The 27,807-nt window shown below is 33.4% G+C and overlaps 1 protein-coding gene across 17 annotated transcripts in view; it reads left to right on the top strand.

Annotated features, from left to right (window-relative positions):
* Positions 1-27,807, top strand: part of PCDH15 (protocadherin related 15) — a 634,897-nt gene that overhangs the window by 408,551 nt on the left and 198,539 nt on the right. For 16 of the 17 annotated variants that reach the window (XM_045568054.1, XM_045568051.1, XM_045568050.1 and 13 more), the window contains 2 exons: positions 16,724-16,803; positions 20,664-20,757. In XM_045568054.1, coding sequence (XP_045424010.1) covers positions 16,724-16,803; positions 20,664-20,757 — 174 coding nt within the window. The remainder of the gene's footprint in view (positions 1-16,723; positions 16,804-20,663; positions 20,758-27,807) is intronic. The other variant, XM_045568047.1, reaches the window with a different exon arrangement.

Genomic DNA, 27,807 nt, shown 5'->3' with positions numbered 1-27,807 from the left:
TAATATTTGATTTATTTGATTTAAGGTTTATTTATGTGTGAAAAATCTTACAATACAGTTGAAGCCCTTACCTACCCTTAATCCTGTTCATTTCTCTATTTCTCTGTTAAAATCACTGAGCATAGAACACAGGTCTTGTGGCTGGTTTGGCAGGTGGACGTAGATGCTGAGATGCAGGTGGCCTAGGGGCTGAGATTCCCCAGAAAAGAGAAGAGATTTATTTTAGCCCCTCTCCTGCTCCATATTTTCATCAAAAACTTGAGTGAAGATTTTTTACAGCCTCAAATCACTACATCTAATAATCTCTTTTCACTGGTACTCATAGATTTTGCTTCTACATCTGTAATTAAAAGTTAGCACTCCTCGTTCCTATCTAAACCATCCTTTTCACTTGCATACTAGATCAATGCTTCTCAAAGCCTCTGTGATGAAGAATACATTTAAATGAATTAGTAGGAAAATAAAATACAGAGACATAAAAAATAAAGGTCCATTTCTTTTTACTATTAGATTCAACTGATGTAAAATTGCCATCAAATCACAATAAAATTTTCTGAACACAACTTTAAACTTCTTATCTCATCATAATCCCTAATAAACACTTTGCAGAATGGCACTGGTCTGTGGACCACAGTAGCACTTAGGACTGGCAACGTAATTTGCAAGGCCCAGTGCAAAATGAAAACACACCACCCTCTCAGTATGAGCTCTTTGCAGTGACCATGATTACACTCTACTGAGTTCACGTCCACTCTGGCCTACTCAAGGATGTTGTTTCATAATTACCCTCCCGAGGAAAACAGCTGATCGTCCTGCATTTTCCCCTGTCCAGCAAATAGCAACTTCATCTTTCCAAATTCTCATTCCAAAAACCTTCAAGTAATCTCTGACCTTTGTCTTTCCCCATAGCTCCCTCTCATTTCAAATCAATCAACCAATCTGGTTGGTCCTAAGATATTTCCATGACTGTACCAGTTCTCACTACTCCCACTGCTTTCATGCTAGCCACCATCACACCTCCTGCCTAGATTATTCCAATAGCCTCCCTGCTGGACTTCACCCCTGCCCCTCTGTGGTCTGTTACTCACACAGAGGACAGACTATTTATTTTAAGAATTACTTAAGACAATTTCACTTTGTAGAAATCCTCAATGTCTTCCCAAATTGCCCATGATAAAAACAAGTGTCCTTTTGATACCTACCTGACCTCATCTATTTCTCATCCTCTTATGGATTCTACTCCAGCTCCACTGGCCTCCTGGCACAATGAGTGACTCCTCCTCAGACCCTTTTCACTTGCTATTCCCACTGCCTGAAATGCTCCTTTCCAAGACATTCACATGAATAAGTTCTTCCCTTCCTGCTAGTCCATGCTTGCTTTTCCCTGAGCAAAGTGGTCTTACAGGACCACCTTATAAAAATTATTAATAGCAATTCTGCAGCACTCTGTGCTCCCTGTACGCTTTATCCTGCTTGCTGTCACCCCATGTGGACCCTTGCTTATTTGTTTTTCATTTCACTATCCCAAATATTATATTAGGTCCACAATCAGAGGGACTTTGTGTTTTTCACTATTGTATTCTCAGTAATTAGAATAGTGCCTGGAACATTCTATGTAATTAATAAAGATCTGTTGCCTGTCATGTAGATCTGTTTTTGAGAAAGGCTAGCTCCAACTTTTCAAACACTGCCAGAGGTCTCTTGCTTCCCCCTCCTTCCTATTGCTTAGCTCTGTGTAGACTTTACTCTCAGGCAGCCTCTGTAATGAGGACATAGAGATAACAACCATCTTATTCTTGCCCCTGCAATGAGGACTTGGGGTCAAGTAGCTTCAAGATGGGAGCTTTCTGAAAGGAAAGATATGCAAATGAAGAAATATAACAAATACACTCTGTAGGAATTTAAAAATAAATTGAAACATAATTTAAAATAAAAACTACTTGAATATATTTAGAAGTAAAAGAACAAATCTCCAGAAGATTCATCTTAACATATTCTCCAGAGATTTTTTTGCTGTCTCAATAATTTTATGCCTTTACAAAGGATTTATTGCTATTCTTTTCTAAATTAAGATGTGTGCATGTGTGTGTTGGTGTGTTGGGAGGGAGATAGGTAGAGTATTACAGAGCAGAGTATAACAGAGCAAGATTTATTTGGGAGAATGCTATGGGGACTCTCCCTTTGAGAAAATGTGCCTATGAGCACACGCTTGAACAAGTGAACAAAGTCTAGCCACCTTTCTCCACACCACAAAGACATTCCTCAAAGCACATTTACCCTGTTAAGACACAGAGACTATTATAGTGGGCCAAGGGGTGTGTATGTTTTGCTGCCTCTGGAGGAGTGGTGTTGAAAAGTAAAAAGAATGAATAAGAATGCTTAAACCTGCTGAAGTTATTATTGTTTTATCTGCAGTAAGCAAAACATCTTCAGCAATATAGTTTCTGCCTCTACACAAGACATATACAAATATAATAAAATATATCCCCTCAACTGTAAAGTTTGCATTAGATGTACATTCTTACACAAATGCCCATTGTTATTGTTATAAATGTAAAATTTGAATTTGGTGAAATTCTAACACATGTCCAGCTCCTAGATATTCCAGGGGCCAAATTTCCCTAAAATTATCTCTCTGTCTGGTAATTGGCAGCCCCTAAAAGTGTGTTAAGCTCACAAATTATGCTAAAATCATATCTAAATTCTGTGATATCAGGGTTTGGAGTGTTAGAAAAGGTTTTCAGTTTTATTTCCCAGTAAGCTGAAATGATTTCGAAATTGTACAGCACAAAACTTTTCTCAAGGGACTAAAGAAACCTGCAACCTAAATTCTTCATCAGCAAAAGTGCTCTCCTTTTAGGCTTCAAACTTATGTGAGGCTTCCTGAACTGCAGCTGAACTGTTACACTGGGTTTCATATTCCCAAGATTCTCCTGAATTTAGCTTTAGGTATAGATTAGCTTTAAATATATTGTCATAATTTAAAATTGAATATTTTTTTCCTCTTAGATAATCTATATGTAAAAATGTGTAGCCTGTAATGGGAACATTTGGAGAGACATGGGCAATGATGAGTTAAGCATTATATGAAATTTTTGTCTATGCCTGCCTAGAAAACCAAATCAGCAGAGCAGGGGAAGACTACAGATATCAGTGAGTTTATTTTGAGATGTGTAACAATTGACTGGTGACAATCAATAGCTTTTACTGCAAGGAACATATGTCCAAGATTTCATGAGATGGTTTCAATTTCAAGAACTGTGTGTTTATGTGTGTGTGTGTGTGTGTGTGTGTGTGTGTGTGTGTGTGTGTTCTTAATTGGACTGGATGTCAGATGATGCATTTCAAGATTGATTAAAAGCAGTGGATCTCAGCCAACTACAATTTTTTCCCTCAGGAAACATCTGGCAATATCTGTAGACATTTTTTGTTCATCACAACTGGAGAGTAGATCCTACTGACAACTAGTGGGTAAAGAACAGGTGCTTCTAAGCATCTTAGATGATTATGAAAGTTTCCCCTGCCCCCTCCAACAAAAATTTAGCTCAAAATGTCAGTAGTATCATACTGAGAAACTGTGGCTTAGAGGAATATATGGTAACCAGAGCAATGAGGTGGAATACAAGATATTTATTTTTAATGGAATTTTATAGATAGTCACTAGGCAATTGTATATAGTAATAATGCTATATTTTGGAGTTCTGGAGAAGAGACACTTCAAATAGACCTTTATACCCTACTTACTGCTGTGTTTTCAAGTGTCTGTCACATCTCTTCTAAAGCCATGAAAGCTCTTTCCAGTTTTCTGGATGATAGTCGGCTGATATTCCTTGGTCTTTTTAAATACATCTTTGTGGAAATAGTGGGGACATACTTTTGTTCACTCCTTCTTATAAATGATCTGTCAACAAAAGTTTATGACTATAGAAGAAAGCAAGGACTTTTATTTGCTTCAGGCCAAAAGACCATTGTATGATTCAAAGAAAAGCTTACAATTTCTAAACCTGCTTAACTTAAAGAGTTTTTGATTGTTTCTTGTTCTTTTTTTTTCCCCCTTTTTAGTTGAACAGAATTAAACTATTTTGCTCTTTCTAAAGTTAAATGAAAAAAGGACTAATTTGAATTCTGGGTTTGAAAGTAGAATATTTGCTTGGGCAACAGTTTAATAGCTACTGGTATTTTAATAGCAGTAATCACTGTTACCTTTAGTAACTTGGCAATAAATGATTCTTACCGTGTTGTTTTGTAAATAAACTTCAGAGTTTATTGCATGTCTTGAAGCTGTTTATTGCTTCCCATGCTGCCAGCTATTGTTGATTAAAGCTTAAGCGTGCAAATGCTATTATTTCCCTGTGATTTTGATAAATAGAAAGAAAGGAAACTGTGTTACTGAGATATACTCAATAAACAGCTAATGGGTGTCAGTTGTCTAGGGAAAATAACAGGAGACCCAACTAATCTTGAGAAATGTCTATGGTGTTTCTATACTTAACTACGAGGAATTGATTAATTTGGAGCAATGAAAATTTTATTTTAGATTAAAAAACAAACAGAGAATATCTGCATTGAAACACTTACTGAAGAATACTGAAGAAATAAATTATATGTCTATTCTGGTTTTGAATATTTTTTTAAGCACAGATTCACAAAATCAATAAACAGTTTTAAAAAGAAAAAAAGGAAGAATGTCCTCTTCATCTCTGTGATTTTCCCCATTCACATGTATGTCTCACTCACACAAAGGGACAAAGCTTTTATTTCCAAAAGAAGAGCTCCAGATTAAGAAAACATAACTTTCAGAGATGGAGGCAGAATTATCCAACAATAAAAGTTGACTCAGCTTTTTAACAGTTATTCCTTACTTGCTTCCCCCAAAATAAAAATAGTTCACTTTGATTTTGATAAACAAATGGTTAGAAAGAACAGCAAAACTTGATTGTCACTACAGTTTTCCTAATTTAACCATTGTTTGCTGAGTGATTTGGAATCAGAAGCTGCCTTTGTGAATCAAGATGAAAAATTCAAAGATTAATGCCAAAAATAGCCAGCTAAAAAGACCTAGGTGTTTATACTTTCTTTTCCCTTGTTTAGTTTTATATTACAACTATAATATTATGTATATATTTATAAATACAATCATAAATACATATTATCTTATTTCTTTTACTTTTTTTTCTATTTTTGCTTTGTTCCTTGTTGCCTTGTCTCTTTTTCCCAATTAACTTACCACCATTTCTCTCCCATCACTACCAAATAGTTCAATATGTAATTACTATAAAATGCATATTCTCCTATATCACTACAATTCAATCATTAAAATCAGGAAATAACTTTTATACATTGCTACAGTATAACTCTTTATCTACATGCAACTTTTACCAGTTCTTCTAATAGTGTCTTTGTTAGCAAAACGATCCAATTCAGGATTGCATGTTATCTTTAGATGCCATGTTTCTTTAGTCTCCTTAATTTGTAACAATCCTTCCTTGACGCTCAAGACATTGAGACTTTTGAAGATTACAAGCCAGTTATTTTGTACAAGTTGGGTTGATTGATATTTCTATATAATTTGGTTTAAAGTATATTTTGGGGGGTCAAGATTAACACTGAATCAATGCTATATTCACCTTATCATATCCTATCAGATGGTATTAAATTTGTCCTATTACAAGGAATGTTATAGGTAATAGATCATAGTTATTCATGTCTTAATGTACCATCTTGCCATACCTTGAGACTATGTACATATTCTTTCCTCATTCATTTCACCCATTATTTTTAACATCTGTTGATGTTCCTTGACTGAATTAGCATGATTGTTGCAAAATAATGACTTTTTAATGCCATCATTTCTTCTACGTTTATAAGTTGGAATTCTACTATACAGAAAAATGTTCTTTTCTCACTTGTGTAATTATATATTTATTTGTTGATATCAACATGAACTCATAAATTTCAATTTCATTCAAAGAATTATAATCCATTTATCTCAGTCAGCTTGGGCTGCTATAGGTTAACATATAACAAAATAATAAAATAAAATGCTATATCAAAGTACAAAATAGGTGGCTTAAACACAGGTATTTAATTCTCACAGTTCTTAAGTCTGGGAAGTCTGAGGTCAGAGTGTCAACATGGCTAGATTCTAGTGAGGGCCCTCCTTCTTTGTGTATCCTCACATACAGGAGAAAAGAAGCTTCCATGCCTCATCTTCTCTTTATGAGGTTACTAATCCTAACATGGGGCTCCACTGTCATGACCCCATCTAAACCTAATCACTTCACAAAGGCCCCCACCTCCTAACAGCATCACATTGGGGCTTAGGTTTCAACATGTGAATTTAGGGGGAGCACAAACATTCATTTCATAGCACCATTACCATCATTATTATTATTCTCAAATTATCCCAGAATTTGTCTTGCTGAACTTATTCAATCAGGTTCCTACGTCCTTTTAACACATTCCCATCATTCTTTGAACACTTTGCTATTTTCAATACAGTGTTCCAGACTCATTTTATGTTTTTCTTATATCAGCCTTGGATTTAAGCATTTCTCCAAAACATTCTGGTTTCTTTGATTGTTGAATGTGTTTGTGTGTGTGTAGATAGAGAGATAGATATAGCCATGAGTTCACACCAATAACTCCAATTCCAATATGATACCACAAACTTTACTCAGGTTTCCTTTCTTTTGATACTTTTGTCTTTTCTCTCTATGAAACACCTGATTCTTATTCTCAATATATTTACTTACTAAATAAATGTCATTATATGTAAACAATCTCTAGTCTATGGGCCCCATACCGTTTCTCTCCGCACTCCACCTGTGTTCTGATACCACATCCCTGAATGTAGCATGCCCAACACAGTTGTACTCCTTATCCTGCCCAGGAATATGCAGACACTCCGCTTACCAAGTTCCAGGTCCAACACATCACACTACCTGCCATAAGCGATACCCTAAACTGTTGCCTTCTTCACTCCCTTGTGGTTTGACATTCTGCCATGCACTGCTGTTCCACTGGCACAGTTCCCGTGCAGACACCATCATTCCCCCCACAAACCAACACTTACAGAAGACTATGCAAATGTCCTCATAACCGTCTTTAGGATTTGAGACCACACCAAGCCACCATTTCTATTCTGACCTGTTCACAAAAACCTGGGGTTTACCTCCTATGGGTTCTGGAATTCTATTCCAGACATCATGAATGCCCTCCTTTGCCCCTCTTGGGTTCGGATACACCAAGCTGGGCTGCTGTAGCAACCTTTTTCCAAGAGAGGCTTCTTTTACTCCATTTAGTTTGCAGTAACCCACTAGGACTCTGACTGCCCACATTGGTCCCTGCCGTGACTCCCCCATCCAACCCAGATACTCTCCTCATATCACTCAGTCTAGGACACTCCAAATTGGACTACTGCTGCCACCTACCTGATGACCATGCCCTTCTCACCCTAACTGGACTCTTAACAACTCTTGCTGGCATTTCATTACCACATTTGGCTTCAGACTACACCTCCTCATCTTCTTCCAAACATAACCACGTTGGCTTCCTCACCCTCTTAGACACTCTCTTCATCTCTCTCAGGCCACAGTACTCCACACTGGGCTGGCTGCTCTCACAGTACTTCTGCTTGTTCTGCTCTTGCACTAGGTAGCTCTGATCCCTGTGCCAGACTGCAGCCCTTGCTTGCAGTAGGTGAAAAGGCTACTGTCTAAGCCACATCTAATGGTTTTTGACATTACTTATTCAAGAAGAATATCAGGAAGGAAAAAGTCAGGAAGTATACATATATTTATGATGCTAATGAAACGCAAACATTTAAAGTCTCTACAACAGATTTTCAAGCAGTAGTTTGGATCACAAAATCAATTTAGTATGTCAAGACAATCTTTTGTTAATGAAATTAGATAGTATAGACAATAATAGAAAATGAAAAAATAGAAAATATCAGAATGTATTGCATATAGTAATGAAAATGAAAATTAATACTATGTATGAAGAATTTTTTGCTGGTTCTTGGAGATAAGAAAGACAGGAAGGAAGGAAGGCAAAGTGTTCAGATTGATATAGCCAAATATGTCTTTATATTAATAGATTGAAGATTTCTTATCTTGAATAAAATGATCTCCTGACCCTGGATTATGCATGTATTTGACAAAATAATCTTCCAATGTTTTTATTGTTTGCAGTTTACACTTAAGGCTTCAAGCCATCTGAAATTTATTTTTATATGTAATTAAATTTGAGATCTACATTTTATTTATATATTCATCTGATAGACATGTGGACTGTTTCTAAATTTTGAATATTATAAATAATGCTGCTATTTACATTTATATTTAATTTTTTGTGTGAACATATGTTTTCATTTCTCTTGGACAGAAATTTAAGATTAGAATTTCTGTGTCTTATGGTACCTCTGTGTTTATTTAATGTTTGAAGAAACTGCTGAACTATTTTCTGAAGAGGTTGCACAATTTACATGCCCACCAAAAAAGTATGAGGATTCCAAGTGCCCTACATCTTCACTAACACTTCCTAAAATTGCCTGTCTTTTTTGTCATTATCATTCCACTGGATGTGAAGTGGTAGCTCATTGCAGTTTTGATTTGTGTTTCCCAGTGATTAATGATTTGAGCATATTTTCATATGATTATTGTCCATTTGTATATCTTCTTTGGAGAAGTGTTTATTCAACTTCTTTGTCTATTTTTAACTGGGTTTTTAATTATTGAGTCTTAGAAGTCTATTGTGTATCCTGCATATAAGTCTATAAGATACAGTTTGAAAGTATTTTTTTCTCTTCTGTGAGTTGTCTTTCACATTTTGCAAGATGCCTTTTGGCATACAAAAGTTTTTAATTTTGAAAGAGTGCAATATATCAGTCTTCTCTTCTATGACTTGTGTTTAGGTATCATATCTAAGATCATTTTCTAACCTAAGACCACAAATATTTTCACATATGTTTTCTTCCACAATTTTTAAAATTTTAGCTCTTACATTTAAGCCTATGATGTATTTGGAGTTTGTGTATGTGTACATGTGTGTTTGATGCAAGGAAGAGTCCCAAATTCATTCTTTTGCATGTGAATAGTCTTTTATCCCTACCCCATTTGTTAAAAGACTATTTTCCGCCATTGAATTATCTTACAATCTTTCTTGAAAATTAATCAAACATAAGTGTGGGGGTTTATTTTGGGACTCTCAATTTTGTCAGATTGATAAGCAGGTCTATCCTCATACTGGTACCACTCCTCATTGATTACTTTAGTTCGTAGTAAGTTTTCAATCAGAAAGAAAGAGTCCTCTCACTTTGTTCTTTTAAAATTATTTGGCTATACTGTTCCCTTGTATCTCAACTTGGGCTCTTTCGTTCAGCCTCACACCCTGATATTGGTCTTCTAGATCAGTGGTCCCCGACCTTTTTGGCACCAGCCACTGGTTTCATGGAAGACAATTTTTGTAGGGACAGGTTCGGGGGCGGAGTTCAGGTGGTGATGCCAGCAATGGGGAGCTGCTCTAAATAAAGATGAAGCTTCCCTTGCTTGCCCACAGTTCACCTCATGCTGTGTCCCCCCCCACTTCCCAAGTTTCATGGAAGACAATTTTTCCACAGACTGGGGGTGGGGGACGAGCTTTGAGGCCCAGTCCCTAACAGGGCCTCGGCCTGGGGTTGAGGACTGCAGATTTAGCAGCCTGAACTAAGACAACATGTAATTGAAGCTATTGCGTAAGCAGTTGAATATAAGTTTGGGGAAATGGGAATAGGTGAGGGATGAAAAATTACCTATGGTGTGCAATGTACACTATTGGGTGATGGGTACACCAAAAGTCCAGAGTCCACCACTATACATACATGTAACAGAATTCAACTTGTACCCCTTAAAGCTATTTTTTTAATTGCAAAAACAAATACATTAATTTTTAAAAAGTTATTTTTCTAAGAAAAATGTTTGTGGAAGAACTATGGGCTTAGAAATATACACTTGAAATCTTGAAAATTTAAGTATTATTTAAAACCTTAATATTGGATCAAGTTTACCATGAGAGACAATGAGAGAGACCAACAATGAGCAGGAGGAATGACTAATGGTGTGGAATATGACTTTAACAAGGAAGAGTAGCAATTGATACAGTGTAGGCTATGGTATAAGAGTCAAAACTGAGGGATTTCCAGAATAATAATCTGGAAGTGGCAATGAAGAACAAGGAGGCAATGAAGAATAGTGAGGCTCACCAATTAAAAGTGATATAGGGGAATAAGGGTTCTCGTGGAGAGCTTGGTTTTGGTTAAAACAAGAAAGTGAAGAGAACATTGAGAGAAGATTAGAGCAGAGTAGACTTTGCTAGTGATAGAAAATAAGTTTCAGAGGGCACAGTATTTCACTTATGCTTTTATAGCTAGCAGTTTGTGAAGTTTTGCAAATTCTTTAACTTTTTAAGCTTAAGATTTTATCATCTGTAAAACAGTCATCATAGAGCTCACCAGATAAGATTGTGTGAGGATTAAATGAGATATGATATGTAAAATGTCTAATACATAATAGGGATAAAATGGTAGCTACCATCATTTTAATGCATTATTTATGATATTTACATTAGTTCTACGTTTATTGACAAAAGTAGATAATATTAGAGTTTCAGGCCCGTTTTAGAATGAATTAAATCCATTTGTGTCTCAAAGTTACCAATTTTGTACAACAAAACTTTTTTTTTTTTTTTTTTTTTTTTTTTGAGACAGAGTTTCACTTTGTTGCCCGGGCTAGAATGAGTGCCGTGGTGTCAGCCTAGCTCACAGCAACCTCAAACTCCTAGGCTTATGCAATCCTCCTGCCTCAGCCTCCCGAGTAGCTGGGACTACAGGCATGTGCCACCATGCCTGGCTAATTTTTTCTATGTATATTTTCAGTTGGCCAGATAATTTCTTTCTATTTTTAGTAGAGACAGGGTCTCGCTCTTGCTCAGGCTGGTCTCGAACTCCTGACCTCGAGCAATCCACCCGCCTCAGCCACCCAGAGTGCTAGGATTACAGGCATGAGCCACTGTGCCCGGCCAGTAAAACATTTTGAGATTGGACATGTCTGGATATTTTTCCCACTAAGTCTTTCTTAATTTATAAATTTTTCTGGATGGGACAGTAAAGACATGCTCAGTGTTAAATGCTATTTATTTTCAGCACAACCATCAGAGATTCTGCTATGCTTTCCTATCCTAAAGCATTTTTCATTTGGCCTCTTGAGCAAAAGATCATTAATCAATACCACTATTGAAAGAAAAAGAGATGTTTGGAGATTTTTGTCCTTCCCATCTTTCATTTCTCAACATCCTAGCATTTTGAGCATATTTACATTTTTGTCATTCTACATTTAGATATATTTTGAAGTTTCAGATGTGTTATATTTGCATATTACATATCACATATTTACATTGTTGGGAATATTGAATAAACTTTTTACTTAAATATATTTATTTCAAAAAAGAAATTTTAGCTCGGAATCATCAATGACAAAACAATACTACTTGACATAAATAGGATATATGCATTAATTTACATAATTTATATTTAAAGACATTCAGAAATCTCAACATTTTGTTAAAGAGCCAAAAATATAACACCAGGAATGCATACACACATTTTTGGAAACACTACTATACTGAATTGAAAGCTTCAGTTCTTGCTCTCAAGTAGCTTAATAACATAAATCAGAACTTGTTTACCTAAGTGATAAAAGAAAAGATCATCTAAATCCATTGATTTTTATCTGTTTTAGAATCCCTAAGGGCAGGTACTTTGTCTTAATGTCCTCTGAAATGTGTAGAATCATTCTGTGCACATAAAGTGCACTCTACCAGATGGTATTTGATGGCTGTGTTCATCTTCAACATGAACAGAATATTAGTTCAGAGATTTGTTTTCTTTTTCAAAATTTCCATTTTCCAGTGTCTAAGAACATTGCTTCCTTGGATAAGTACTTTTATTTCCCTATTGGTTCTTCTGAAAAATTGGGAACTCAAATTCAGATGCAGTAAGTCATCTGGGTGACTGGACTAGAAAGAGTAATTGCTTTGTTTTTAAAGGTATTATTTGTCCTTCAAGCAAAAATTAAAAGAAAGACTTGCTTTAATCTTAATCATGTTGTTAAACATGTATTGCCAAACCAGTGGCTAACATGTATTACTCGCTAGCTATCCAAAATAGCATCATTCAGTCATTTAACCTGAGGTGTTTAAGTGGCCAAACAAAATAAAGTAGCTAGTCTTACGCTTGCTTGCCTCCAGACATACCAACCACTTTGCTGTTCTTCGAACTCAATAGGCATGTTTCCACCTCATGGCTTTCTCACTTGCTGTGCCCTCTGTCTAGAATGTTCTTTCACCTTGTACATGTGTTTGCCACAATTTCATATTTTCAGTAAGACTGTCCTGATCACTTCTATGTAAGTGCAGATCCTCCGCCTTCCCTTTCTATATGTCCTTCTTGAAATATTTTATATTTTTGTAACACTTAGGAAGATCTGAAAACAATATATTTTAATTGTTATGCAAATTCTTTTTCCTCTACTACAATGTAAACTGTTTAAGGGCAAGATTTTTGTCCGTGCTGTTCACGGCTGAAGCCCAATGCTTAATACAGTGTAGATGCTCAATAAATATTTGTTGAATTAATTAATGAGTATTGTAAATATTATTATTATTATCTTCATTTTGTACTTAGGTACCTTACCTGAGAGGAGATGGTGTAGCTAGGGCTAGAACCCAGGTAGCTGGCTCCAGAACCTCCTCAGTAAACTCCATAATAAACTCCAAAAATAATAACTGCTATCATATTTAATACTTTTCTCAGACCTTGAAAAAAGGAAGCAGATTTGATTTGATTTATCAAAAATAAATACATAGGCAAGGTTTTTGCACTGAAGAGGAATGATTCCTATCTCTCATATTATGGAAAATACTAAACAATACTATACTCTCGTTTCTCAAGCTGAAACAGTTACTATTAACTCTAGATTTAAAAAAATATATATGTTTCAATTAAGTAAATTACAGAGAACTCTAATTGGAATTGTGATAGAAATAGTAATATAATTGAAGATTTTTGCATTTTCTATTTACCAGTAAAGTTACTATGAGGCTTAAATGAGCTAAACCATGTGAAATTTTAATATATTAATCGTTCCTGACATGTAGTAAACAGTTATTTTGAGATGGCTGGTTAGACTCATACAAAGAAAAGATATTTTAAAATGATAGTATGAATATATTTAGGCCACATATACACACATGATCAAATCCTAATACTTATAGGGTCAATGCTTCTGTTGATATTTTCAATTATTCCTTTTATGGAATATTTCTTGCCTTTGGACTTTGGCAAATATAAATAGATGGTGTAAGTACTAACACGTGTAGTAGATAGATTTGAGAACTCTGTTACAGATAGCACCATTCCCCCTTGCTTTTTTGACTAAAAAACTATGAATCCTTCCTAATTATTATACCATCTACCACACACCCTGAAGCAATAAAGGATGGAGAGGATAAAAGGAAGAAAACAATCAAATAAAGATTTTCTTTTAAATCTTGTGTCTTCAAAGTTTCCAATGTGGGCACAACCTCACACAAGAATGAAGTAGACAAGTTACTGGTATTCACAATCCTTGAAAGCCTGAGGCATTTAAATGGTTAAATGAAACTGAAGAAATATTTCCAGGTACCTCAGGGTTTGAAAGTAATTAACATAAGAAATAGTAGCATATAAGTAAAATGAAACAATATTCATAATACTCTCATCCCACATAAAGGATCTTGAATATATTAAATATTAGAATAGATCTGATACATTAAAAGGTTTAACATTAGTCTAGACTTAAAATTGTTTATCCAAAGCTATCTTGTTTCAGAATGTATTTCTTCTGACATTTATGAAAACAAAAGAATATAAATTGTCTCTCAAGAAAAAAAAATAAAAACAACCACCACATACCAATGAAGAAATGAAAAGAACTTGATAGTATCTATAACCATGTAACAAGTAAAACTGACTGACTGAAAGAGAAAAACAAAAAAATTTAGTGTATGCCTTTTTAGTGATAAACTATAGTCTCCAGATATAGTGTAAATCTGTTTCTTCAAAAAGTTAGCCGACTATCATTATTTGTAGTTTCATTTTATCTTTGCTAATTCTTGTTAATCAAAGAACAGAAAACAGGGTGAAAATATCAAGCATCTACTATCAACCTATTGAGTGTATTTTTTAATTTTTTTTTTTGTTTCCTATTTTCTACTTTAGGCTTCCATTATGATTAACTTAATGACATTTAAAATTTTAGATTTCGATGTAGATGAAATGTTTCAGAGATTTTGCCCTGAGAAGCGTATTATTTCTTTGTACTTTACTGTTTTTATTCCATTTTATTTTAGTATATGGGGGTGAGGGGGGCGGGGAAGAGGGGAGAAAATGCAATAGCCTTTACCTCAAAGAAATAAAATTGTATTTTGGCCAGTCTGATGAGATATCACTTAACTCCAGTGAGAACAGCTTTTATCAAAAAGTCCCAAAACAATAAATGTTGGCGTGGATGCAGAGAGATAGGAACACTCCTACACTGCTGGTGGGACTGCAAACTAGTACAACCTCTAGGGAAAGTAATATGGAGATACCTCCAAGAGCTAAAAGAACTACCATTTGATCCAGCAGTCCTATTACTGGGCATCTACCCAAAGGGAAAAAAAGACATTCAATAAAAAAGACATCTGAACTCAAATGTTTATAGCAGCACAATTGCAAAGATGTGGAAACAACCCAAGTGCCTATCAGTGCACGAGTGGATTAATAAAATGCAGTAGTGAGAGTGAGCAAAGTCAAGAAATGAGGCCTGAAAAAGTAGGAGGATGGAGTCACTGTTATTTACTGAGATTTTTATGAAGCAGTGAAAACAACAGGTTGTTGTCAATATTTCTGTTTTGAGGTGGGCCAGGGTAAAGGAGAGATCAAGATGTGGGGCTTTTAACATTTTAAAATGGGGAGGCTTATTAGCTATCGAATTGGGGATTCAAGTAGGCAATTAAATATAATTTCTGAAATCCAGAAGAAAGCCTAGAGATATGGGCAACTTCAGCATATAGGTAGTATTTAAAGCTAACATATTGGAGGAGGAGACCAAATAAGTGAAGTTCAAGGACCAACCTTTGGAGAAATCCAGTATAAAATAAGTCTCATAAGTGAGGAGAAATCAGCAAAGAAAAGTGAGAAAATATAGTTGAGAATGTGGAAATTAAAAGCAGGAGAACGTGGTGTCCTAGAAGCCACATAAAGGAAGTGTTTCATTTTTATGAAGCACAGATTAACCCTGCAAAGCTTTTTTCACGGAACCTGGCACATAGTAAATATTCAGTAGTTTATTACTAACTGATTTATTATTGTCAGTTGTCCCTGGACTCTGGGGGTTATGTAGTCCTAGAGGGGCTTCTGGCCATCAACCCACTGTGGTAGTTGATAAAGATGTTCCATGACCAGGACTGTATAATCCACGTCAGAGCCATCTGATCTGTAAGTAGGAGCAGTGTCTCCCTGCCTGTGTGGACATGGAATTTCACACGCAGGCTCTCTTGGCTGGGACAATTATTGTCAGTCACTGAAAAGAACCCATATCATACAAATACCCCTTTCTTAGGTCCTGCCAACTCCAGTGAAGTTCCTGTCAGTGGAGAGGCTGGTGTTTCTGCCAGACCAATAACCTATAAATAAAATTCACCTCACCCTTTTTTAAGATATTTCCCCTCTCTACAGGTTTATGCAAAGGCAGATTCTTCTTACATTCTTTATACAGCATCCAGATGTCTTTCTTTATCCACGTCTTTCATAAGAGGACTTAATGCCTTATTGGAAACAAAAATTATTGGATGTTTTTAAGGTCAAACCCTGGACTCCAGTGCCACAAAGGAGGGTATATGTCTTTATTTTGGACAAAAGAAACCCAGAACCCAAATTCAGAAGCTTTAAGTTTTGTCTTCTCTGACCTGGGTGAGGGAGGGAAGAAAACACCACCACCAACAACAAAAAAAGGTTAATATTTATTAAAAGTTTACAGTGTACCAGTTGTTAGTCTCTGTGCTTTTATATATATTATTTCAATTAAACCTCTCAACATTTATTAAGATTTGAATTATTATAGTCCTAATTTTATAAATGAAGAAATTGAGAAATAATCACATAGGGTAAAGGGGGCCTGATTTTTAATTCAGGCTCTCTGGCTCCAGATTCAGGATTCTTAACCAGAAAGTTTTACTTTGAGTTATTGAGTTACTACTTTGATATATTCTGAGCAGAAAAAGAAAAAAGAAACATTAAATAATTTTTTGACACTGTAAACATCTATCTAGAACTTGATATATTTGTTTAAATTATAGATATAGACTCATACAAGATTAAATAAATTGAATTAACATAAAATAAATAATTAATTATATTAATTATAAGAGTAAATATTGGAAAAAACATTACTATATTCCCCATCAGGTAAGATTATGTATACATTCAGAAATGCTGGGATCAGATATGAAATTTTGTATTTTGCATCTTACTATTAGTCTATGCTTTATTCTTTAACAGTATTTTAGATATTCTGTGTTATCAGTTTCAAGCTTCCATATTACTCTGTACTGATTAGGAACCTTATCAATTACTTGATAATTGAATTATGTTTTCTCTCTAAAGGCAACTGATCGAGAGGGAGATCCAATAACGTACGCCATTGAGAATGGAGATCCTCAAAGGGTTTTTAATCTTTCAGAAACGTAAGTTAAAAATGACTTCTAACTGGTTCCCCCCCCTTTTTTCTTAATGTTAAACTATGTACTGCTAGGAAGAGAACAGACTTTTAATCAGAGGCTTTCAGCTGTTTGTAGTTTTATTTTACCTTTTTCTTTCTATGAATGTTAATGACAGCTAGGAGGATAATTCTGAACTCAGAAATCTTACCCAAGAGGCTATTTATTTTTAACATTTTTACTAGGTAAAATCCACTGAGGTGGAAACATTCATTTGAAGGCATAACCTGGGATTAATTAGATCTCTTTAAAGTTGTCAGCTACTCATAATGACAAGGGCATTTCTACAAAAGATAACTTAGCACCAAACTGTTTATTCAAAGGGAATCCTGTAGGAAAGGTATATTACAAACACATTTAAGGTGCCACTAAAGTCCGTCTTTCCATTTCTGATTAATGTAGGTATGTTTTAAACAGCTAATTTTTTTTTTTAAAAATGTATGTCCATGCTAAACCTTTTTGAGGTCTAGATTAGAATCATTCTACTTACCTCTCTGAACACATCTGAGATAGTATTAATCATAACTATTGAGAAAACTGGGAGTAGGCATTACAAGAAGGCATTTAGGTTTCCAGGGAGATCTTTTCTTTTCTCTCATCAATAGCAAGGTAGCTGTTCTGCTATCACATGTGGCTGGTTGATAAAAAGCTGTGCTTGCTTCCTCTCTGCTATTTTCTATGTGATTGTGACTGCCTTTACGTCCTGAAAGAATGAAAATGGAAACTTAGCTCATAATTATAAAGTGAAAACTTTGACAAATGAGCAAATCATTGCTTCAGTCTCAGGAACACGTGGTACATAATACTAAATCAAGAGAACCATGTGTGGGTCACTTGGTTGACTGAGGAACACCAGCAATTTTATATTAAGTAGGATTTTGCCACCATAGGTTAGTAGTGTCTGGAAAACCATAGACAAGAACAGTTATTTCCCAGACCTTTAGATTTCACGGATGAATAAACTTCTATTTAAAAATGAAAAGGCTTAATTATTTTCAATTTTTCCTATCAAGATGTCAAAATCATAAATTAGCTACAATTTACAGTTGCCATCAAAGAAATCTCAAAACTTTTTAAAGGAAAACTTTAATCAAGACTGTGTAGTATTGGCATAAAAATAGACATATAGATCACTGGAATAGACTTAGGAATCCAGAAATGACTCTAACATTTATAATCAATTGATTTTCAAAAAAAAGGGTCAAGATAATCCAATCAGGAAAGTTTTATATTTTTTTTTTCCCCAACAAGTGAAGCTAGGACAACATGCAAAAGAATGAAGCTGGCTCTCTACCTCACACTGTTCACAAAAATAAACTAAAAGTGGACTATAGACCTAAATATTAGATAAAATTATATAACTCAGAAGAAAATACAGAATTCAGTCTCTATTATTTGACTTAGGCAATATTTTTGAGGTACAACATATAATGTACAAATAATAAGAAGATTGATAAATTGGACCTCATCAATTTTTTTTCAAAAATGTTTTTCAAGGGGCACCATCATTAAAGTCAAAGACAACTCACATACTGAGGGAAAATATTTTAAAATAATGTATATGAGGAGGAATATATATCAAGAGTACATAAAGAACTATTACAACTCAAAAGTAAAAAGAGAAAAACCTCAATTAAAAATGGGCAAAAGATTTGAATAGACATTCTCCAAAAAAGATATATGAATGGCCAATAAAGACACTGAAATATGTTCATGGTCACTAGTCATTAGGGAATGAAAATTAAAACTATAAAGAAATACCACTTCACACCCACTTAGAATGAAAAAGGAAGGCAATAACGAATTTGGATAAGAATGCAGAGATATTGTAATCCTCATATATTGCTGGTGGGAATATAAAATGTGCACTTTACACAACAGTGCATTGGGTCACAAAGCACACATCATCTAAGTAAAGGACTATCTCCACTGTAATCATCAGATCACAAAAAAGTAGCCATTTATGTGTCATGTGGCCCTACATAGGAATACTATATAAATTTTTAGTAAGTTTCTAATTTAATGTGCAAGGAGGAATATAAGAATACAGAGACTTTAAACTGAATGGGGTGGGGGAGGGAAATGATAACTAAATATTCTTTATTTTATTGTACTATAGCTAAGTTTTTTAGATTTCCTATTTCTAAGTTACTTGTAAATAAGTCTCTGAAGCAATAAATGCCTTACTTTTCTCATTTAATGTCATTGTAAAATGAGATTATCTGAACCATCCAAACCTGATTGTCGTGAACATACTCTGGGAATTGGTTTTCAGTTAGTTTGACAAAACATTTTTTAAATGTATGAGAAGCAAAGTCAGTTTTTCATGCCATATGTTTAGAACTTTTTTTAAGTCCATATCAACCACCATAACAAAATAAAACAAATGGAGTAAGTGTGATTCTGATTTTGATTCATTGGCTTTGACTCTCTGTACTAAACTACCATATGTGGTATGAACTTTTTAAATTCCACTATTATAATAAAAAAAGAACTTACCTTAAAATGAAAGCTTTTTATCAATCAGAAACAAATTGTTTTCATACTTAATAAAAATATTAATGTGTTATTATGTTAAGATAAATTCTCCTCTACAGTAGATGCTTATTAAGGCTTAGTTAAAATATCATATACAGTGTCAGATTGTAAAATCTAATAAATGTAGAACTTGTTTTAGAGAGCAGTATAAACAGTTATAAAACAACTTACATTGGTGTATAAAGTCTTAAATATTTGGAAGCATTTATTCTGAACAGTGAAAGGTAAAAAGTATAATAGTTTTAGAAATATTCCAAGTATAAGATTTTGTGTAAATGCTGTTTATCTCCCATTATACATAAGTTAAATTAAAAACCACTTAAATTTTAAAAGAATAACAAAATATTAAAATTAGTGCATTCACAAAAGATTTTTTAAAAATTATAAAATGAGATTGAATGCTAATAAAATTATATTGTCTTCAAAGAATGCATAATATACAGACTGATTTCTCTTTTGAAAACAATTATTTATTTAAATGTGGTTATAAAAACAAAGAAATATTACAAAAATTCATAATTTCTCAGTATTTTCTAATTTTCTACAAGGGGCTGCTATTATTTTGAAATTAGGAAAAAAGAAAAAATAAACTTTTATCCATAGGATTTGTCAAAAATTCTTTTTTTTTTTTTTTTTGAGACAAGAGTCTCACTCTGTCACCCTGGGTAGAGTACAGTGGCATCATAGTAGCTCACTGCAATGTCCAACTCCTGGGCTCAAGTAATCCCCTTGCCTCAGCCTCCTGAGTAGCTGGGACCACAGGTGCACGCCCCCATAGGATTACAGGCATGAGCCACAGTACCTGGTCAAAAATGGAATTTAGATGTTTTTTATTCTCATAATAGACATCTATGTGACATGAATTGGAGGATGGCATACGTTAGTTGTAAGAAACCATTCCTGTCTAAAGAATTACGAGACTGCTAAAGAATAACGAATCTTACCTTTGAATTAATCACAAATAAGATAGATAGTATTCTTCCTGGAATGAATTAAGCACAGTTTTATTTTGTTTTGTTTTCTCTTTTCCTAGAGACTAGAGAATCAACTCAGTTATCTCAGTTTTGCAATTCATCATTATTGCTAAGAAACTTAACAGCCTTAAAAGGCTTTTTAAATTTTCGATATGAATCTTAGTATCATACATTTTAAATACTCAAGCTATGATTGCTTAAAGGAAAAAAAAAAAAAATACCCACCAAACAGTTCACTATGCTAAGAAGACTCTCGACTCTCCTTGTGACATACCTCTTTTGTCTTTTTTGTTTGTTTGTCTTCTCCGTCACTAGTACTGGGATTCTAACCTTAGGGAAAGCCCTGGACAGGGAAAGCACCGACCGCTACATTCTGATCATCACAGCTTCAGATGGCAGACCAGATGGGGTGAGTATGCTCCCTGGGAAAGGGTTTTGAAAATAGTTTTACTGAAACAGAGGGTCTTGTAGTCTTGGACCCTTAAAGAATTTATTACAGACATGAATTAATTTTTTTTCACCTGGAGCAACTTATAATTACTGGGAAAAGTGCTCTTTTCTCCAGTGGGCTCTTTTAGAAATGCACCTATACTGTGAGTCTGTTAATGTGTTGCAACCTTTGACTTGACAGAACACATACTTATGATCAGCGTTCTTACCCAATTTATAGGGAAAATGAAATCTATTTTATTCTAACAAGTATCCCATTGTGTTTATCATCTGCACAGCACTATAAAATGCCTTCTGGCAGTTTTACTATGTTGGAACCAGTTTCACTTAGTGTCACTTTTGTGAGCCTATGGGGTAGAAGATGAATTTTTAAATAAATATCCTTAAGCACTTAGGAAACAGATTTGATTGATTCCACAGGTTTTTGTAAGTAGCACTCAGAATCCTGAGTAATCCTTGATAATCTAAATAGTTTGAGTAGGTCCATATTCTAGAGAAGATAAATTCTATTTCCTCTGGACCTAAAAATCTATTTTAAAAATAAATTGTTAGTTATTCTGAAGTGATTTAAAATCATTTGTCTCTATTCTTTGAACTATCCTGTTCATAACCACCACCATCCTGATTTCTAAGCATTATAGTATAATAATTGCTAGTAATTGTTTTTCCACCATTTCTATGGCATGAGTTAGTTTTGTTTTGTTTCGTTTTTTTCCTTTAGTTGAGTGCTTATGTGCCAACTCAATGCTACTATATGGAAATAATTTTAAACCCAGTATAGATATAAAAGCAAGGTTCATTCAATATAAATAGCAACATATCTCCAGTTTACTTAAAATAACTTCTTTATATAATATATTGACTAAGGGAATATGATAATGTAATCCTCACATTTATTTTAAAAGGATTTCTGAGAAAATTGTACTATGATAAATGCATAAAATTGATACTGAGTAGTTTTATCATCTTAATTAAAAATGAGACCAATAGATAGAAATAGTTAAATTTGGTAATTGCAATCTGTCCTTAATAAGCTATGTGGCATTTTCAGACATTGGGTAAAGAACTATATGTAGAGAATGAAATATACAGACCAGTTTTATAAAATAGTGAGGCTATTAGAAAGTACTTAGATAAATGAAGAAAAAGAAAACCTAAGTTTAATTTTTATATATTCAATGCCCTTGATTATTATAGTGTGCCTGTGTAAGATGGATGTAAAGAAGTCAATGAGAGTCTCTAGAGGAAGTAATTTAAGAACTTGACTTATGATGAAAGTTTAATGGGAAACTTGGCTAGGCTATAACTGAGGAGAAATATTCTAAGGAGGTAGAGGAGGAATTATTTAGCATAGAGTAAGAAGTATAATTAGAGTGAAGTGAAATTAAAAAGGAGCATTCAGGTCAACCATTAGGCTAGAAAAAAACAAGGAAGGATAATACATAGCTTTGAAATATTTCACTTTATAAATCAAAAACTAATGGCAATAGTATTAGCTAAACATTTTAAGTCTGTCTTTAAAAACAAACTTTCTTAGACAATAGAACAGATGGAAAATAAATAATACATTTAGATGTCTGGGCATAGTCACAATCTACTAATTATAGTTTTGCCCACTCAAAAACAAAATACTTTTTGGGTTAAAATTAGTGGTTATGTTCTCTTTAGGGTATTTTTCAGTAATTTACTTGTATATTTTAATTTTCCTTGGCCAGGTCATTTAAAATTTCTAGGTCCCCATTTTCTCATTCTTGTAATCAATCAGGTCTTATTCATCTTTAGAATTCTAATGTATTTGATTAAATTTTGTTTTATGTTCTAAAGTTTGTATTAGGAATATCAATATAGAACTAAGCACTTAGATTTCAAATAAACAAATGTTTCTTCCGTTAATTTTATGATTTATATAATTTAGGGATACATTTATATGTGGCCATATACTGTGAGTTTTGGAAGAAAAAAGTGATTACATAAATAATAGTCTCACATCTTGATAGCACTTTTTTATGTAAACATTTAAACTTATGTCTTTTATGTAATTATGATAAAATTAACATTTTAGCCATGATAATTATTGGTTTCAAGACATATTTAATAAACACAGACCACAGATGAATGGAATTTACTTAAATCAAAATGATTATCAGCCATTTATGTGAAAGAAATTGCCAGGATGAACTTAAAAATTTTGTCATGAAGAACCACCTTCTCAGGCTGGGCGAGGTGGCCTGCACCTGTAATCCTAGCACTCTGGGAGGCTGAGGCGGGAGGATCACTCAAGGTCAGGAGTTCAAAAAACCGCCTTCTCCACCACCCCAAAATAAGGATGGGGGGAAGACAGCTCATATTATATTAGTCATTGTTAATTTTTTTGTATACAATATTGAAGAAATATGGCTTGACTGTAATATATTTCTTCCTTTACTAAATTTACTTTATCAATACTAGTTGAAAAATCTGTATCTCATTATTATAAATGTTTATTTCTTTAGCTATCATGAGTACAGATAAAATAATATTTTTTTTAGATTTTAATAATTTTTTTCACATCCAGAGCAAGACAACGGTGCCAGCTTTTACTTACCACTTCTATTCACAATAGTACCAGATGTCCTAGCCAGAGCAATTAGTTAGGAAAAAGAAATAAAAGGCATCCAATTTGGAAAGGAAGAAGAAAAGTTATCTCTATTTAGAGATGATATGGTCTTATATAAAGAGAACTCTATAGATTCCTTACACATGCACACACACATACATACACACTCACAAATGTTAGGACTAATTAACAAATACTGCAAAGTATAGGATACAAAAAAGAAAACAATTACATTTACAATAGCATCAAAAACAATAAAATAATAAGGAATTAATGTACCCAAGGAGATCAAAGACCTGTATAGTGAAAACTATAAAACATTTTGGAAAGAAATTAAATAAAACTTAAGTAAATTGAAAGACACCCTATGTTTATAGGTTGAAATACTAATATTATTATTAAAATGGCAATACTTCCCCAAGCAATCTGCTGATTTAATCCAATTCCTATTAAAATCTCACTGATGATTTTTGCAGACATAGAAAAACTCGTCCTAAAATTTATATAGAATCTCAAGGGACACCAAATAGCCATAAATAAATAAATAATAAAAAGCTGGTGAACTCATACATCCTGATTTCAAACTTACTGCAAAGCTACAGTAATCAGAGAGTGGTACTGGCAAAAAGACAGAAATACAGATCAATGTCATATAATAGAGAATCCAAACATAAACCCTCACTTTTTTGGTCAAATTGTTTCCAAGATAGCAACTGTAACCATTCACTGGGGGTACACAGTATTTTTGACACATGGTGGTGAGAAAACTGGATATGTTCATGCAAAAGAATGAGGTTAGACCCTTACCTTACATCAAAAACAAAAATTAACTCAACAGTGACCCATAACCTAAAATTAAAACCTAAAACTATGAAACTCCTAGAAAAAAAAAACATAGGGAAAAAACTTTTTGACATTAGATTGAAAGTGATTTCTTGAATATGATCCCAAATGCACAGGCAACAAAAGAAAAAAATTATATAAATTTGACTTCATAAAATTTTTTTAAAAATGGAGCATCAAAAACACAGAATTAAAAGGCAGCGCACCAAATGGGAGAAAATATTGTCAAATCATATACCCATTAATTGATTAATATCCAAAATATATAGAGAACTCCTAAAACTTAACAGTAGTAAACAAACTGATTTAAAAATGGGCAAAGGATTTCAATAGACATTTTTCCAAAGAAGATATACAAATGGCCACTAAACGTATTAAAAGATACTCAGCATCACTACACATTAAGGAAATGCAAATCAAAACCACAGTGTGGTACCACCTCATATCTAATAGGGTAGCTTTTATTAAAAACATACCAACAAAAAACAGAACAAACAAAAACAAAAACAAAAAAAAAGAGAGAGAATAATGTGTTGCTGAGGATGTGGAAAATTTGGAACCCTTATGCACTGTTGTTGAGAATGTAAAATGGTACAGCTGCTGTGGAAAATAGTCTGGCATTTTCTCAAAAATTAAAAATAAAATTACCATATGAACCACCAATTACACTTCTGGATATATATCAAAGGGATCGAAAACAGGGTCCCAAAGAGGTATTTGTACTCTCACGTTCACAGCAGGATTATTCATAATAGCTAAAATGTGAAAACAACCAAACAAAATGTAGTGTATACATACAATAAGGTACTGTATGATTCTACTTACTTGAGGTACTTAGAATACTCAAAATCACAGGGACTAGAAGGAGAATGGTGGTTTCCAGGGGGCGCAGAGGGGAAATGGGGAGTTATTGTTTAATGGGCATAGAGTTTCCGTTTTGCTAGATGAAAGTTCTGGAGATTGATGGTGATGATGGCTGCAGAAAAATATGAATGGACTTACTGCCACTGAACTTTACACTTAAAAATTAAGATAATTAAAAAAAGAAAAAAAAATCTAGAAGTGGACAGTGAAGGAAGGGATGGTGCAGGGGTTCAACAATACCTTTGAAGGTGCCTGCTGGAGATTTTCAGCTCTGTCATTTTTAGTGTGTTTATATTTATCCCAATTTTGTTACCTAATGATCTTAAGACGGCTACTGCAACTCTAGGCATCAGCTGTCCATCACAAAGGAGCAAAGTATAAAGACGAATGCCAAAAGAGTCTGACCCCCCTGTTTTAAAGCAGAGAACCAAAGTTTTTTCTAGAAATCTCACCTAGCAGATTTCCTCTTAGATCTTATTATCCATAAGTGACCACACCAAGCTGAATGATAACTAGTAAACAGGAATTTTGGATTGAGATTTTGTTAACCAACCAATAACACAGTGTAATGTGTGTGTATATATATTTATATATATATATATATATAAATATATATACACACACACATATATATATATATAAAAATATACATAGTGATTAGAATTTTTTTTTAAATATGAAGGTGTTCTGTAGTGTGGATATTTCTGACCAGATTCCATGTGTTCAGCAATATTGTTTTCCTCCTTAATAGACGTGATAGGTAACTTGATTTTATCATGGTTTTGATTCCTACAAAATGCTCTTAAATTACTGGCTTGAATTACTTGATTATGGCTTTCACAGTGAACACTTGTAATGTTTTACAACTTCAGACTGCTAGTAAACTTAGCATCTTTGTTTTGGCCTTGAGGTAATATTATTTCCTAAATTTCTTTTAAACGTGATGATATAAACAAACAAATAACATTTAAAAGTTGGGCATTTACCTTTATAATCAAAACTCAGGAAACATTAGCAAAAGCAAAAATATGTGCATAAGATAATTTGTGAAGTTTAAAGAACTTTGAATTTCAATATAGTTGGTTTAATAAGAATTTAGAACAAAAAAACAGATGGTTGTAGAATAAATTCTAGATTTAAATGTTTAAACTTTATATGTACAAATTTTATAATATATGTAATATAAAAAAGTATATATTTAAATATACAAATGTTTAAATATATATACTATTATTATATATATTATATTGTAGTATATATAAAAATACTTCCTGAATGAATAGATTTGAGCATCTTAATTATTTTCTCCTTGTAAACCCAGTTTCCAATAATTTAAAAAAATTAGCTTGATAGGCTCAACAAAGTCCTTAATATAAAATAAAGATTATAAAATAATCTTAATTAAAGTATGTTCTCATGAATTAAAAAATGCTTTGTATAGATGAATGTACATTGTTTGAGTATAACTTTACAGATTACATTTTTTAATGCTATACCAGACCAAAGATGCTGTATTAGCATCCTTTATTTCAGAGCCATACCAATTTATAAAAATAACAACTTGTCTGCTGCAACAGAGATATCTACTTGCATTTTTCAGAACAGAATATATATTTTAAGAACTTCTCTGTGATTTAAAACAAAATAAAATCTAACATACTTAAATATGTAATTGCCACAAAAATGATCAGTTATGGTGTTTAGTAATAAAGTGCAAGTATTTCCAGCCAATGGAATTGTAAATAAATTCTCTTGAAAGAAAATAGGTAACTTTTGGTTTATTAGGTTTATTAGTTTGATAACTTTTTAATTTAATTGGCATAATATAAATTTACTTTTAAAAATTAATTGTTGTGAAAATGTGTTGGCTGACATATTATCCAATTCTCTTACTTTAATTAAAATAGTCCGTGTTCATTTACTAGTATTTAAACTTAAACAACTAAAGAATCTGTCCTTAATAAGAGACATAAATATTTTATAGGGTGTGCCTACCCCCTGTGGATCCATACCAAAGTATATTGTTGCCAGCCTTCTGAACCAATCCAAAAAATTTTACATGATCATGTTTCATAGTTAATCAATCTATAATTATTTCCATTGATTCAAAACAATAAAGTCAACAGACTTAATTTCTATTCATTACCAAAGTGCTTCTGATGCAAGTGTTCTTTAGACAACTTTTCAAGAAATATATAAGCAGGAAATTATTGTAGGTATATTTGTTACTGTATATTTCTGTCAGAGACGTAGATTTTTTTCATTTTATGTGAAATTCATTAAGAAATGAAGAAAGATGCCTACATGATCCATGCTTATCAGCTCCTATTACCATAAAATGATGGACCTGTGTTTGAACTTCTTAGTTTACTTAGTGATCCAGTTCTGTCCTATATTACACGGTTACAAGTCACAATCTTTGGTCGAGGACTCAGAAAACACTGAAAACATTCTTCTTCATAGTATCAAGAATGAGAATTTTAAAGAATAGGATTAGAAAAACATTACAGTGGATTGATAGAGAAATACAGATAGTCTGACAGGAAGGGATGTCAGGCAGTTTGAAGAGAAGCCAGCAAACTCTAGTGTGGCTACTCTTAGATTTTGGCTACAAGCTGTCAATTTTAATGTCTTATTCAATCTCCAGCAAATTGGGAACTACTGCAACTGTAAAAACACATCTTCTTTACTGGTTTCAACTTGAAT

Source organism: Lemur catta, chromosome 14 (genome assembly GCF_020740605.2).
Source record: "Lemur catta isolate mLemCat1 chromosome 14, mLemCat1.pri, whole genome shotgun sequence".
Taxonomy (NCBI): domain Eukaryota; kingdom Metazoa; phylum Chordata; class Mammalia; order Primates; family Lemuridae; genus Lemur; species Lemur catta.
Note: the sequence above shows the minus strand (reverse complement) of the source record. Positions and strands in the feature narration are given on the sequence as shown.